At 34.8% G+C, this 17,122-nt stretch overlaps 1 protein-coding gene across 1 annotated transcript in view; it reads left to right on the top strand.

Annotated features, from left to right (window-relative positions):
* Positions 1-17,122, top strand: part of RIMS2 (regulating synaptic membrane exocytosis 2) — a 353,913-nt gene that overhangs the window by 146,621 nt on the left and 190,170 nt on the right. The window contains 6 exon segments of the mRNA XM_070392355.1: positions 4,413-4,621; positions 6,123-6,242; positions 10,196-10,295; positions 11,182-11,305; positions 12,777-12,823; positions 13,147-13,259. Coding sequence (XP_070248456.1) covers positions 4,413-4,621; positions 6,123-6,242; positions 10,196-10,295; positions 11,182-11,305; positions 12,777-12,823; positions 13,147-13,259 — 713 coding nt within the window.

Here is a 17,122-nt window from a genome sequence, read left to right as displayed (position 1 = left end):
CTCCCATGCAGTGGGCTCTCATTTCATTTTGTTGATTGTTTCTTTTGCTGTGCAGAAGCTATTTATTTTGATGTAGTCCCAGTTGTTTATTTTCTCTTTGTTTTTCTTGCCTTCGGAGATGTATCAGCAAACATATTGCTATGAGAGATGTCTGAGAATTTGCTGTCTATGGTTTCTTCTAAGATTTTTACGGTTTCTCAACTTACATTTAAGTCTTTTATCCATTTTGAATTTATTCTTGTGTATGGTGTAAGTTGGTGGTCTACTTTCATTATTTTGCCTGTACATGCCCAATTTCCCCAAAACCATGTATTGAAGAGACTGTCTTTATTCCAGTGTATGCTGTTGCTTCCTTTGTCAAATACTAATTGAGCATAATGGCTTGGTTTGATTTCTGGGTTATCTGTTCTGTTCCATTGATCTGTATGCCTGTTCTTGTGCCAGTATCAGGTTGTTTTGATTACAGCAGCTTTGTAGTATAATTTCATATCTGGTATTGTGATCCCTCCAACTTTGTTCTTCTTTCTTAAGATTGCTGTGGCTATTTGGGGTTTTTTTTTTTGCTCCATGTAAATTTTTGGGGTATTTGTTCTAGATCTGTGAAATATGCTGTTGGTATTTTAATTGGGATTGCATTGACTCTATCGATAGTTTGGTAAGACTCATTCTTTTTTATGGCTTAGAAATATATATATATATATATATGTATATATATATATATATATATATATATATATATCTCACAGCTTTTTTATCCACTTGTCTATTTATGGGCATTTGGGTTCCTTCTGTATCTTGGCTACTGTAAATAATGCTGCAATGAACATAGGGGTGATACAGTCTTTCAAATTAGTGTTTTGGGTTTCTTTAGATATATACACAGAAGTTGGATCACTGGGTCATAAGACAGTTACATTTTTATTTCTTGAGGAAACTCCATACTGTTTTCCATAAAGACTGCACCAGTCTGCATTCCCACCAACAATGTAGGAGAGTTCCCTTTTCTCCACATCCTCATCAATACTTGTTTGTTGTTTTATTTTTTTATTTTTTTATTTATTTATTTTTTGTTGTTTTATTAATAAGCCATTCTAGCAGGTGTGAGGTGATAGTTTATTGTGGTTTTAATTTGCATTTCTCTGATGATTAGTGACATTGAGCATCATTTTACATGTCTATAGGCCATCTGTGTGTCCTCTTTGGAGAAGTATGGGGTCGTCTGCCCAGTTTTAAATTGGATTGTTTTGTATTATTATTGTTGCGTTGCCTGAATTCTTAATAAATTTTGGATACTAACTCCCTTATCATATGCATCATTGGCGAACATCTTCCATTCAGTAGCTTGTTTTGTTTTGTTGATGCTTTCCTTTGCTGTGCAAACCTCTTAAGTTTGATGTAGTCCCATTTGTTTATTTTTTCTTTTGTTTCCTTTGCCCGAGGAGATATATCAGAAAAAAATATTGCTAAGAGAAATGTTAGATATTTTACTGCCTTTGTTTTTTTCTAAGGGTTTTATGGTTTCAAGTCTAACATTTATATCTTTAATCCACTTTGAGTTTATTCTTGTGTATGGTGTAAGAAGGTTGTCTAGTTTCAGTTTTTGCCTGTATCTGTTCAATTTTCCCAATGTCATTTGCTGAATAAACTTGTCTTTATTCCATTGTATGTTCTTGCCGCTTTTGGCATATATTAATTGACCATGTACATGTGGGTTTATTTCTTGGTGGTGTGTTCTGTTGAGTTCTCTCTCTCTCTCTTTTTTTTCAGTCCCTTTACCCACATTACCCTCCACCCGCCCCAAGCAGTCTGTCTGCTCTTTATCTATGAGTCTGTCTCTATTTTGCTTGGTGGTTCAGTTTGTTCTGCTATATTTGACTAACTCATCCGGGAAAGTTATACATGCACTGGGCTTTCCTTTTCTCCAGCTTGTGTGAGAATCTGCCTATTTTCCTTTCTAGGATACATCCATGATAATTACCTCTACCTTCTTGGAATCATGACTGCTCCACATCTGTGCCTTGCATTTAACTATTTTCATATCTATCATAATACTCTTGTTTGCTTACAGGCTTATCTTCCAAGCAGGGAGCATGCTGGTTTCATCTTACACATAACACTTAGCACAGCATCAGGCACATAACAGACATGCAATAAACTTTTTTTCTATCCTGAGTTAAATTAAATTGTATTAAACAGAATTTGGAAGTAGAGGTTGAGAGACTATTGGTTTACAATGGTCTGTTTCACTGAGAGTTAGACTGTATGTTCTCTCAGTTAAACTAGATTCTTATCAAACTCTTATCTGAAACCTAATAACTATTTCTGTTTAATGGCTCCTTGCATTATTGATTAATTCTAATTTTCCTTTTTCTTCTGCTAATCCTTACGTGGCATTTACAATTTAAATATTCATTATTTGGAGTGGGTCTTCGTTCTTTTTTTTTTTTTTAACCTCTATGTCTTTTAGGACCCAAATTCAAGTCTTTTTTATTTTATTTTTTGTTGATTTCAGAGAGGAAGGGGGAGGGAGAGATAGAAACCTCAATGATGAGAGAGCATCATCGATTGGCTGCCTCCTGCATGTCCCACACTGGGGATCGAGCCTGCAACCCAGGCATGTGCCCTGCCCGGGAATCAAACCATGACCTCCAGGTTCATAGGTCGACACTCAACCACTAAACCGTGCCGGCCAGGCATGAGTCTTCATTCTTACAAATATTTTCCAAATAATATTCTTAAGCCTTAATTCTACCTCCAAAGCGCCTCTCAGTTTCCTCTTTTCTTACCACATCTGTTGCCAGCACCTTTGTTAAAGCCCTAATGACCTGTCCCATGGATTATTGGAAATGCCTTTTAACTCTTGGTGTCATCCAATTCAATCTCTATTAGATTCATCTTTTAAAAATGTAGATCAGTTTATATCACCATTTTACTTAAAGTCCTTCAAGAAATGAAATTCACAGCCTTTCATGTGGCATAAAAAGGCCCCACTAAGCTGGTTTGTGCTGCCTCACCAGTCTCCTGTAGCATTATATTTGCCCTCATTCCTTTGGGTTCAGGCACACAGGTGTCCTAGCAGTTCTTTCACAGGACCATGCTATTCCTGGAATGTTCTTTCCCCCGCTTTCCATCTGCCTATCTCCTTATGTGTCCTGCAGGCCACATATTTCAGTTCTCATCTTTAAACATCACTTCTTCAGAGGTGTTCACTGACCCCTAAATTTAAATTAGATATTATTATACTCTCTCGGTGTCTCGTAATTTCCTATGTGACACTGAGGACTTATTTATTGTGTTTATCTCCACTCTGTTGTATGTCTCATCTTTTAACCCCATACACTAGAGCTTAGCACAATGCATAGCGAATGGAAGGGGATTAGTAAATATTTTTAAATAAGTGAAAGTATGAGTAGAGTTTAAAAAGATATATGTGCACATAGAGTCTAAACATAAATCCTTTTTCAAAGAAGGAGCATATAAGCATGGGAAGTAGATACTCATTCTTAGTTGTCAATTACACAAATTATCTGACAAAATTATTTCAATTTTTCATTTTATGAGGATGTAATTTCTGAAAAAGTTGAAAAATTATTTCACAATAATAAGTAATTCATAATAAAAGTAAAGTTTCTTTTATTTTTACTAATAGAAATTGAGTGCATCTCTTTTGTCACTTTCATACACAACTATTCTTTTGTGTAAGCTATTCTTTTTTTTTATCCACTAATTATTTTTAGGAGGTTTCAGCATTAAAACTAATATTGTATTACACTCCAGGAACAACATTTAATTGCTTGGCTTTTGGTTATAGTGGTTATTGGCAAACCACTACTTCTAAAACTTTCTTTACTCTTTGGAGAATAATTCATGTCTGTAAACCAGCATGAAAAGGATAGCATGAGTAACAGACATAACCGATAAGTCTTTTTCTTTTTCAGAATATGTATTTTTTTTCACTTCTGTTTATTATTAGCCTTTTCTCTTCTTTTAGGATTTTTGTTCTCTAGGGTCTGTCTAGAGATCATAAACTTGATATTCTACATTCTGTAAGTTTTAATCATTTGGAATCCTAGCTTCCTCTTGGTATGTGTAGTGAGTATTAGAGACAGAGTCCTTGAAAGCGGACAGTATCACACAGTTTAAAATGTTGATGATGCCTTTGTCTGTCCTTTCTCCCGCCGTCTCCTTTACTGCACTCTCTTGTCTGTCCGACTCTCACAGGAGACATGGATTACAACTGGTTGGACCATACGTCTTGGCATAGCAGTGAGGCAACCCCAATGTCTTTGGTGAGACAAGTGGGGCCTTACTATTGAATCTCTGTTATCATTTCACTTTTCCTTTTTTAATTTACACTTTTGCATGTTTTCTTTTTTGTATCTTTTTTTTTTTTTTTAATCCCACACCTGTAGGGGACAGTCAAAAGGGAAAAAGAAAAACTAGTGAGCAGGCAGTTTTGTCGGACTCTAACACCAGGTCTGAGAGGCAAAAGGAAAGGATGTGCTTTGGTGGCCACTCTTTGGAAGAGGATTTGGAATGGTCCGAGCCTCAGATTAAGGACTCGGGGGTAGACACCTGTAGTAGCACAACCCTTAACGAGGAGCATAGCCATAGCGAGAAGGTACTGAGATTGTGGAGCCTGCCTTTGAACCTGCTCATTCGGTCTTCGTTTGCTCTCTGTCACTCATTCAAACAGAACATAATAAAAGAACAGGGCATTTCAAGGGTCAATGTAGCATTTCTCAAGGTGCAGAAAAGAAAAACAAAACCAAAACAAACAAATCAAAAGAATTTCTGGCTTGCTTTGCTGTTTTTGTTGTTTGACGGCATACCAAAAAAAAATAAATAAATAAGTAAATGAAATAAAAATTAGGAACAAAGGAATGTTTTGTCTATGGTCGCATGAGAGACGTTTGTAATGTTATTATAAACTACAAATACAAAGAATTTCTTGGATTGGCTTATTTGATTGCTTGCATACATTTTCCTTGGGATGAAAAATTGTTAATAGTTTGAATCCCAGGCAAAAGGGAGATAATTGGGTCTATTTGCACAGAAAAAGTTGTTTTTCTTTTTTCCCTTTCACTGTCATTTTGCTCTTTTGTTTTATTGTCATAGCATTTCAATGTAGCATTAATTAGTATCAGAACCATTGCCATCCGCTTTGGTATTTATTATTTTTGCTTTTAGTGTAGTGAGACTTTTAAAATCTTGTTACCATGTAGATGTGACTGACTGGAACTTGTCTTTTGCCTGCTAAATTTTGCATGAAGATGTGCATGTTACTTTAAGATAACTGTGAAACGTGATTACACAAATCATTGACTTCGTTATTTGACATATAATTCATAATGGAATGGAATGGTGTCATGATTTCTAAAGGGATTGGTTCTGCCCTGAGAAAGAGATAAACTAATATTTTAAAGGTTGTATTTAACAATGGATACCATGGAATGAGCCAATAAAAATCAACTTACTAACTAGATCAAAGACCTGAAGGAATCAATGAACCTCTAAAAAGTGAGAAATGTAATCTATGCCCACCTCTGAATTAGGCCTAGTTCTCCCGGAATCAATTGGAAAGTTATTGGGGCATGTGTGTTTCTTATAAATTTAATCTAGAAACCTATTTCAAGAAAGCCCCTCATCAGAGGTTTGACTTTTGTGTTTTATATAATTTGACCTTTTAACTTTTATTGTAATAAAGTCTCTCAAAGTTTTCCAAAAGTGTTGGAAGATTAAATTTTCATTTTTAAATGAGTTTACTTTTATAGAATTTCAGTCTGTCTTTCCTACCTATGATTTTATTAATCTTCAGCATGTATGTTATTAAATTAGGGTTTGAACGTATTTTCAAGATTTCTTAGATTTTGTAAAACTATATAACTTCAGAATTGTGTCAAAAGACTAAGAATTTGAAGTAATTTGACTTTGAAAAAACGAGATAATAAAATTCGGTTATTGGCATAATGTAGTAAGCCTTTTTTGATCAATGTTTTGAATGCAAACTGGTTTGTGTAATCATAGTACTATGGCAATCTGGAATTTAGAGAGATTGTATAATAAGGGGACACTTGTCATAAAAGAACATTAATTTTCTTTGTTTTTTGATGCAATGTCAGCACCCTGTGACATGGCAGCCATCTAAAGATGGAGATCGCTTAATTGGTCGTATTTTATTAAATAAGCGTCTGAAAGATGGAAGTGTGCCTCGAGATTCAGGAGCAATGCTTGGCTTGAAGGTATGTGATGAAATATGTAAGGTTTTGACTCTATATTACTTTACAGATTTATCAGAGAAGCAAAAGATATACTAACTCTTTCTACCTATACCAAGTTTTCTATTTTCAAGAATTCACAAATATTTCCCCTCAATATCCATTTCTTATTTTTCAAGTTTTATTTAAGAAGTTTCCATTATTCTACAATAATACTCATGTATAATTTAAAAAATTATAATGAGTTATATACTTGAATCCTAAATACAGTGCAAAAACTTATTTTACCTGTACAGTTTGTCCTTTATGTCTATATTTGTGTTTATATTTTATTTATTTATTTATAAATTTTATTGATTTTAGAGAGGAAGGGAGAGGGAGAAATAGAAACATCAATGATGAGAGAGAATCCTTGATCAGCGGCCTCCTCACACCCGCTACTGGGGATTGAGCCCGCAACCCAGGAATGTGCCCATGACTGGGAATCGAACCATGACCTCCTGGTTCATAGGTCGAAGCTCAACCACTGAGCCACACCTGCCGGGCTATATCTATTTAAGTGATAGTTTTATTCAATGATAAATATGCAAACTTGAGAAATGTAATACATGCATTACTTAGGAATATAATTTTTGAATTAGTGTAGCAAAATATGTGTCTGTATGTATGTGTGTGTATCTGTGAGAGAATACTGTCTGAAGTCTGGAAGCTCAAAAATACTTACTTAGGAGATTTCATATAAATACTAATTTATGTTTCACCAAATACAGTTCTATTGTTTTTTTGTGTATGTGTTTTTGTACATCTTTATGGTGCATTAAAAATTGAAGTAGAAAAAGAGTAAATGTTTTAGAGTTAGCCATTGCTACATAGAACATAGGAAAATAGTGAGAAATATTAGAAAACTTTGGGTATAAGTGGAATTGGGCAACTAACATTTATTGGGTGGCTGCCAACTCATTTGAGCACTTTACACCTATCATTTTGTTTAATGCTCACAACAGATAAAAAGTAAGCTTAGAGAATTGTCATAACTTGCCCATGGTCACAAGATGGAGATGAAGGTGGGATTTAGATCCAGGTCTGCCCAGTATCATGTCAGAGCAGTGTAGTGGGATGGTTAGGAAGTCTTGGCTTGATTTCTAGTTACAGCAATGACTGGGTACCTGACATTGGTCTTAGCTTCAGACTCCTCATCTGTACAATGGAGATAATAATGCTTACTGAATTGTTACAGTGAGATTAAATATAGCAATATATAAACATTTAGTAGAGTGTCTGACATGCTATAAGATAACAATAATATAGTCAGTAAAATTATTACTATTAAAATTTTTCAATTCAAAAATAAAAATATTTAAAAAAAATTAACATAGGGATGTAAATCCAAAATATGTATACATTTAATTTGCAGAATCAAACAAAGGAATACTTAGTTAGTATTAACTGTACTGCAATTGAGTTTAATTCATTGCAGTCTGGGAATAAATACATGGAATAAGACAAATGAATGGTATTTTAATTCAGATATCTTTCACTCAATTTAGAAGAGGATAAAAACTATTTTAGTCAACGAAGGTAGTTACTATTGTTTGCTTGGCTTGCTATAAAATTGATATATTGATTGAATTGCAGTTAATGAGAATCAAAGCATTACTTTTGTAAGAGGCTACTCTTGAAGGTACACCTATGACTCCACAGCATTATTGGAAATATTTATATATATTTTCTGAAACATATACAGGAGTGGGCAAAAGTAAGTTTATAGTTGTGAGTACAAGAAGCACAATTTATTCTTGTATGATTATTTATCATATTTTTCCATGCGAACAATTGTAAACCTACTTTTGCCTCACCCTATTAATAGAAACATAAAAATAGAAAAAAATGGGATGCCAATGGTCAACAGTTCACATTAATTCTGATGAGATTAAGTAAGTGTAATAATTTTCTCAGGAAAACTATATCATCATCATGCACATTATTAATGTGCCTAAAAGGTTACTAATGAAATTTAGGCAGGCTATCATAATTATAGTAAAACTAACAAGTATTTATATTATTGTGATATTTGAAATCTGAAACAAGATATATTAATTACATAGTACTGAAATAACATATTTTTAGAAGTGACAAAAGTTAAGAATCTACACTAATAAAAGAGAAACATGGTAATTAGCGTACGACCGCTACCCTTCCCATTGGCTAATCAGCATATCCTTATGCAAATTAACTGTCAGCCAAGATGGCGGCTGGCAGCCATGCACTGAAGCGAACAGGGAGGCTTGCTTGCTCCAGTGACGGCAGACTCCAACGTTCCCCGCCTGACTTGCCCGCCTCTCAGCTGCAACTCTAAGCAACTATGTTGCAAATATAGAAGCTAAACAAAACCCCAGAAACCGGCTTTCAGTCAGCTGGGCTCCAGCCAGCCTGACCACAACGTTGTATCAAATATAGAAGGAAAAACAAAGGCCAGAAACCGGCTTTCAGCAGCCCAGGCCTCAGAGCTAAAGCTGGCCCAGAATAAAAAAGAAAAAAGAAAAAAAGGAGCAGTTGGGAGCTTCAGTCACCCACCAGCCTGAAAACGGCCCTCAGCCCCTCACCCAGTCTGGCCAGGCTCCCCAGTGGAGACCCCCACCCTGATCCAGGACACCCTTCAGGGCAAACCAGCCAATCCCACCCGTGCACCAGGCCTCTATTCTATATAGTAAAAGGGTAATATGCCTCCTAGCACCGGGATCAGCGGAGTAGTGAGGCCTCCTGGCACTGGGATCAGCGTGATGGGGCAGCACCCAAACCCCCTGATCACCCTGCGGCTCTGTGAGTGACAGGGGGTGGGGCCACAACCTCCCTATCCGCCCTGCTCTGTTCGTGACAGGGGAAGGCGCCCCAACCCCCTGATTAGCCCTGCTCTGTGCCTGATAGGGGGGAGCTCCCCAACCCTCTGATCGCCCTGCGGCTCTGTGCATGACAGGGGGGAGCTCCCCAATCCCCTGATGGGCCCTGCTCTGTGTGTGACAGGGTACGGAGCCCCAACCCCCCTGATCGGCCCTGCTCTGTCAGTGACAGGGGGCAGCGCCCCAACCCCTGATTGGCCCTGCTCTGTGCGTGACAGGGGGTGGCGCCGCAACCTCCCCATCGACCCTGCCTTGAGTGTGACAGGGGGCGGTGCCCCAACCCCCCAATCGGCCCTACCCTGAGCGTGACTGAGGGTGGCATCGCAACCTCCCGATCCGCCCTGCTCTGTGCATGACAGGGGGCGGCGCCCCAACTCCCCAATCGGCCCTGCTCTGAGCCTGACCAGGGGCTGCACCTAGGGTTTGGGCCTGCCCTCTGCCACCCGGGAGCAGGCCTAAGCCAGCAGGTCGTTATCTCCTGAGGGGTCCCAGACTGCGAAAGGGCACAGGCCGGGCTCGGGGACCCCCCCCCCCCCCCCAGTGCACAAATTTTTGTGCACCAGTCCTCTAGTTCTGTAATAAAGAAAGAAATTACAAATTGTTGTTTTTAAGGTATGCAACATTTTCAACAAATAATGGATTAAGTTCTAAAACATTTGGAATATGTAAAAAGCTTACTCTTGGGATATGTGCTCAGTTCTTAGTAACAATACTATGTTACTTAAAAAATACTTTAAGTATAGTAAATTATAGTTTTAAAAGCAGCAAATTGTCTCCCTGGCCTGTGTGGCTCAGTTGGTTGAGTGCGCATCAAAGGGCTGCCGGTTTGATTCCAGGTAAGGGCACATGCCCAGGTTGCTGGTTTGATCCCAGGTTGGGATGCATGCAAGAGACAACCAATCCATGTTTCTCTCTCACATTGATGTTTCTCTCTCTTCCTCTCCTTTCCTCTCTCTCCTTCTAAAATCAATAAAAACATATATTTTTTTAAAGTTTCAAATTGTCTAATATTTTTTACTTGAATATTCAATCATGTTCATTGGAACAAAGTATCTCCTACTCCTTTTCTTTATTAAACAGGTTGTAGGAGGAAAGATGACTGAATCAGGTCGGCTCTGTGCATTTATTACCAAAGTGAAAAAAGGAAGTTTAGCTGATACTGTAGGACATCTTAGACCAGGTAGGTTTCTATCTTTGATTGTTCACATTTTAACTGTTACAATTGAGTAGTTATGAAAAGTTACCCTCAAATAGAAGTGATTTGACTAGTAATAAAGTGCTCATTTAACTTAAATAAATTTATTCATTAATGGGAAGTAATATTATTTCTTGAACCCCATTAGATAAAAGGATTTATTTATTTATTTTTCAATTATTTATTTATTTATTTTGCTTATGGATATTCCTACTCTGTATCTAGTATTCATCTATTTTGTTTCCCATAAGCTTTAACTTTTTTTTTTTTAATTCCAACATAGTTTAGGAAAAAGACTTCATAGATAAATGTCTATTTCCTAAAGCGTGTTACTCCTTATCTCTAATGGATAGGAGAGATCCTGGAGTGCCTTGGAGAGGATTCAGTAAGATACTAAATGTTAAGCTTTCTACAAGAGAATTTAGACAGAGTGCTCAGCCAACGTAGAATGCAGACTAATGAAGCCTATAAAGTGGAGACTGATCTCGATAGTTTCTAGGATTAGAATTTCTATTGGAGTTAACATTTCTATGTCACCAAGATGGTGAAATAGTTCACTCCGGCCTTTGCTCCCCTTCACAAGAAGAACTAACAGCCATTCATGGACAAGACATCACTGAGAAAATCCTGGAGACCACAGAGATCATTGTTATGTAGTTTTTTTCCCCCTGACCCTTGGCCTTTTGGGTGAAATAGACCAATCATCCTTGTCACCAAATTTTATGCCACTGGAGCTGTTCTCAGTATGTTTCTTATTTCATAATGGTCGTTTTACTCTGTGGAGGTTATTGCAGTGTAAGATTGCTTTGTTTTGCGTGCATATGGGATTAGATTTTCTCTCTAAGGTGATCATTACTGATACACACCATAGGTGATGAAGTGTTAGAATGGAACGGAAGGCTGTTGCAAGGAGCCACATTTGAAGAAGTCTATAACATCATTCTGGAATCCAAACCTGAGCCACAAGTGGAGCTGGTTGTTTCAAGGCCTATTGGGTGAGTGGGTCTGAGCACCTTTTCATATGTAAAGAGTTGACTACATTAAACAATTTATGAAGCACAATCCAAAAATGTCTGATTGCTTTATCAAAATACATTACTTCGAGGACATTTCTTTTACTAAAAACACCTTACCAAAAATCGTGACATCTCTGTAAAGTTAATTACAAAAGAAGAAATATTTATCCTTTTATGGTTTTTATTATTTTAGTAACTTAGTAGATAGTTGGTGGCATGAATAGAAGGGGACTGTAGTAACAATTACTTTTAAAGGAAGTTTCATGAACTATGGTCCTTTATATTGCAAAAATGAGGATAAACTATATTCCATGATATTTATTATTTTTTTCCAAAATGGAGATTTCAACAAAGAAAGATAAAAATATAAGCAAATGCCGAATACTCATTTGTTTTTATAATTTGTTACCTATAGATTAAATCAACAACTTTCAGAAGTTGGCAATAAATATAGTCCTTTGCATCTATGTTATGAGAATTGCTCATTATTACAGTAGTCTTTCCTTTATAGAAGCTTATATTCTAAGCCAGTGTAAAAGATATACCTATAATTAGAAAAAGCAATTAAATATTATAAACTGACAGGGAATTATTAAATTTATGTTCATGGAAAAGCTTTCTAGGGTAGAGGCTACAGAAATTATTTCTTGCTATAGAATATAATGCCTAGTTTTCATTCATTTAGGAAAAGATTGGACTATATTATTTTGTTACCTTTTTATCCTGTAGAAAATGACTTATGTTGGTAACTTAGTTTTTGAAATGTTCCTTTTCAAAAGTAATGAATCTGGCACATGAAATTGTATCTGTTTTTCTTTTTGTCTTTTCAAAGTTTTTTATTATGTTAAAACTGTACTGTTATCAACCTAGTATTTTAATCAAATGTATTTCTTCATATTAAAAGACACTCTAAACATTTTTGTTTAATGTCTTAAATATTCTTTTATGTAATTTTCTGAATGATCTTTACCATTAATATCTACCCCTTTTGGCAAATCTCAAAGAAAATGTACATTTTTTGTGTATAAATGCAGTTACATAGTAATTTTGTATGTCCCAGTAAGGAACATGTTTACATTTTTCTCAGTGGAGTTATTACACTTAAAAAGTTTCAATCAGAACCTGAATAATTAAATTTTTGTTTTGGTGATACTTTACTTGCATTTTAATATTATTGATTTAGAACAGCGGCAAGTAAAAATAAAGAAGGAATAGACTTACAATGTATCTATAAAACTTGTTGAATGCAGACATTTTTTAGAATGGGCAATTGTTTAGTGAGGCATATAGAAAATAAAGTATATATTTCTATACATCTGCTATAAATGGGTATGAATTTTAATATTTTTTAATTAATGGTCTTAACCAAGAATATAGGTTGATAATGATGAAAACAGTAGTTGCATTAATTGTTGCAACAATTTCTTGTTTTCCTTTTCTATCATTTCAGAGATATACCTAGAATACCTGATAGCACACATGCACAACTGGAGTCCAGTAAGTTTCATGTGTTCTAGAAGAGAATGTTGTTACTAATGTCATTCATCAGGAGAAAATGAAGTATCCCATTCACCCCATTTTACTCTCCAATTTGTTCCTTCCCCTCCATTCAAATAATTCATGCATATCACTTCTGAGCACTAAACTTCACTTATGCTCCAGTAAACCTTCTAAACGCTTTGGAACATTGTGGCTAGGAAAGTGGAGTGACATTCTGTGGAATGACATTAAAAATAAAACTGAAGAGCTAGATGGTGAAGATGATTAAATACCGATGAGGAGCCATTGTTGTTATTCTTTATGTGTGATTGCCATTTCAGGTTCTAGCTCATTTGAATCTCAAAAAATGGATCGTCCTTCTATTTCCGTTACCTCTCCCATGAGTCCCGGCATGTTGCGAGATGTTCCACAGTTTTTATCTGGACAACTTTCAGTATGTAATCACTAAATTAATTTCTCTTTTTGGAATATCAAGTAGTGTTTTTATTATATGTTGCTAGTTTTTGATAAACCAAGTTCTTCTTAGAATCTAATTGTGCCTTTAACCATCAACACTCTCGTGCTTAGTAATTAATTGAAATTAAAATTTAATTATTTACCATAGTGCTTTCTTTATTAGAGTTAGGTTTCCTGTAATGTAATGAGCTTAAGAATTTGTGAAGATATCTACAATGTTTTTTACTTATTAATATTCCAAAATTCAAGGTAATGATTTTTGCTCAATATCCTAAAATGACTACAAAGTGTCATGAACTTTTAAGGGAAATAAAAATTCTGCACTATACAAAGATGGTATATGTAAGATAAAAGTAATTATTTATGTACTTTTCCTGCTTTTCAACCTTAAGGAAATTTTGAGTGGGGTAAGAATATTGCTCTGAAATATAATGATACTTGAGATGCTTTTGTCAACAGACAAAATTAAGTATATGAGTAAATATATAATTGACTACTGAGTACACCAGATGATTTTATATTAAATGATCCCTAATTCGAAAATTTTATAATGAAAGTTAAAAGTTCAATTATGTGTTTTATGTCTATATTAGAAGAGCTTTGCAAATGTAAGCCCTCACTTTTTTGTTAACTTCTTCAGTTTTATTTCCCTTTATTAAACCATTTTAAAATGTTAAAATATTAAAATTTATCCATCCATATTTTAGAAAAATAAGGTTAGTATTGACAATAATGTCACTAAATTATTAAACTTGAAACTTTATGGATATTAAGAACTATTTAGAAACTCAAAATTCAGACACTGAGTTTTGTATAAAAATTATCCATTAAAACTAAACTATTCTTGGACTAATATTTTAAGAGCAAAAGGAAAAATCTTTACTAAATAAGCTACAAAACCTCTTTTATATTTTTAGGAGAAAGGGAGATGTTTGATTTTTACTAAATTTTCATTAATTTAAAGGGGATATAGAAAGTATAAGCACACTTAGTATATTAAAGTTTATTGAACAAGTCATTAGACATGTCTGCTCTGGAGGTATTTTGGTCAAAAAGGTGACAATTAAAAACAGTTATGCAAGGAAAAAATTGAGCTACTGTTAGGAGATTGTAAATGTCTTACTAAAGTAAATTTCTTCTCTTTATTCTTTTCCTTCCTCTTTCATAAACAGAGTGAACTTTTCATTTGAGGACAATGGTCTTTTTTATTTTTCCACAATAAGTAGAATCTTTCTCCTTATTCTCTTACATATATTGTCAGTATGAATGTTGTTATTTATGGTTACAATTATATATATGTCTTTTTTCCCCACCATTTTAGGAAGTGGTAATAAATGTTAGTTGTTTTTCTTTTTTTATGGCTGTATTTAAATAGTTCATCTTTAAGTAATGTTTTGGGTAGCTGGATGATGCCAGTATATAAGTAAGTGTGTTTGTGTGTGTGTGTGTGTGTGTGCGCGTGCACAGTAGGCTTCAGTTGGTGGAGGAGGAAGGAGTGGAAGATATACTTCCATGATAAGTACCACTTTGTTACCTCATTTAAATTCCCAAGACCCTATTACAAATTGGACTAGGAAAGATTTAGACAAATTTCAGACTCTTCGATTTTTCCTCATGGTTCAAAATGAATACAGTAATAAGATAAACTGTTAAATATTTAGGGGAAATATAAACATAAAAGTTTTACTTATACATATTTATAATGTTATAAAGTTATAGTACTTAAATTCATAAATGATGCTGGTTTAAAATCCATGTAATTGTAATTTTAAATACATACCATTTTATCATTTTCTTATGAGTTAGAAGAAGTATGTTCCAATAAGGTAATCTTTACAAATATAATAATATTTGTTATGGTAAATCTAGAAAGTATAGATAAATAAATAACAATAAAAATCACTTATAGTCCTTCCACTAAAAGATAACTATTCATATAATTTTTTAAACAAAACTAACAAATTCATGTATACTATTTGGAAATCTTCTTTTTCATTTACTAATATTGTGCAGTTTTTCCTTAAACTTAAAAAAATTTGCTTAAAATGATTTTAATACCTATTTATCACTCCTTTTTTAACTTAATTTGTTATAATGGGATATTTTGTTTCTCATTTATGTTATTATAAATAATGATGCCATGGAAATCCTTTAATACAAGTCTTGCATATTTTGTTAGGACAAAATATTTTGTTGCGATAACTTTCCAGAATTAAAATTGAAATATGAAAGGAAAAGAAAATTTTAAGTTTCTTGAGATCTACTGCCCAAATTTCCCCCAAAAATATTTTGCCAAATCATCTCCAATTATCTATTTAAGAAATATATGTTAAGGTCTGATTCCAGTTCAGCCATAATACTAGTAGCTTGGATTACAACAGTGAACAAGATAAACATGAATTTTACCCTCATGAAACTTAATTTTATTTTATTTATTTATTTTTTAAAATATATTTTATTGATTTTTTACAGAGAGGAAGGGAGAGGGATAGAGAGTTAGAAACATCGATGAGAGAGAAACATCGATCAGCTGCCTCCTGCACACCCCCTACTGGGGATGTGCCTGCAACTAAGGTACATGCCCTTGACCGGAATCGAACCTGGGACCCTTCAGTCTGCAGGCCGATGCTCTATCCACTGAGCCAAACCGGTTAGAGTGAAACTTAATTTTATACTTATTCTTTGCAGGCAGGAAAATATGAGCATTATACCCTTTGGATATAGTCTTTCCCTTTATATTTAATCCTATTTCTGCCAACTGGAGGCAATTTTGGTATGCTGTAATGATGTAGAGGTTGGAAAATGTGTGTCCACGTATATCACCCTTTGGTAACACCCCTAGAAAGTCACAAGGCAGCATCACAATTTCTGTATCCTTGCATCTTATCTTTGGGCATGATTGCTTTTGGTGAGAGTTTACCAGGCCCATAACTCATTTACAAAATCACGACATTGCTAATGCCTGAGAAAAAAGATAATTTGCCTAATATGTGAGCCGTCCTTCCTAATACATTCATGTCAGTTCAAGGACTGATATATCCTCAAGTATAAAATATACATACAATGCAAATGGTTGTTTAAACTTTCATGCTCAAAGTTGTTGATGATTCTTAAAATATTATGCAGTGTATTTCCTCTCCATGCTTGAATTGTGCTGCTGCTTGTGGTTATTCGAGGGCAGTGATGGCGAACCTTTTGAGCTCGGCGTGTCAGCATTTTGAAAAACCCTAACTTAACTCTGGTGCCGTGTCACGTATAGAAATTTTTTGATATTTGCAACCATAGTAAAACAAAGATTTATATTTTTGATATTTATTTTATATATTTCAATGCCATTTAACAAAGAAAAATCAACCAAAAAAAATGAGTTCGCGTGTCACCTCTGACACGCATGTCATAGGTTCGCCATCACTGTTCTAGGGCATGGCTAGGGAAGTGCCATTAATGTACGTGGTGAGACAATCCGTGTGAGTTCATGTTCATGACACCTGGACTATATGTTAGCCTTTTCACTGTCAGCACTCCCATGTGGATTTAAAAAAAAAAGTGTTCTTCCATATTGAGCAGTTTCCTTCTTCAGAGAATTACTTTTATAATCTCTCAATATTTTTTAATTAATTTGCAGTTTTGGGCTACTTTTTGATAATTAAGATAAAAATATAGCCCTCCTGTCTTTTAAAAGTGAGAAATGGCTCAGAATTCTCGTTTACTATAGGAATACACTGACATTTTTTTGACAATCTTATTTTACTTTAGGGCCTGTGGTTGTTTTATGGTTGCAATGTTTCCCTGAGTTACTTTGTTTTAATATTTTTCTGACTCCATTTTTAGTGATGAGTT

Source organism: Myotis yumanensis, unplaced genomic scaffold (genome assembly GCF_028538775.1).
Source record: "Myotis yumanensis isolate MYYU_CA2020_CCGP unplaced genomic scaffold, mMyoYum1.0.hap1 SCAF_15, whole genome shotgun sequence".
In the NCBI taxonomy this organism is placed as follows: domain Eukaryota; kingdom Metazoa; phylum Chordata; class Mammalia; order Chiroptera; family Vespertilionidae; genus Myotis; species Myotis yumanensis.
This window is presented reverse-complemented; position numbering and strand designations above follow the sequence as displayed.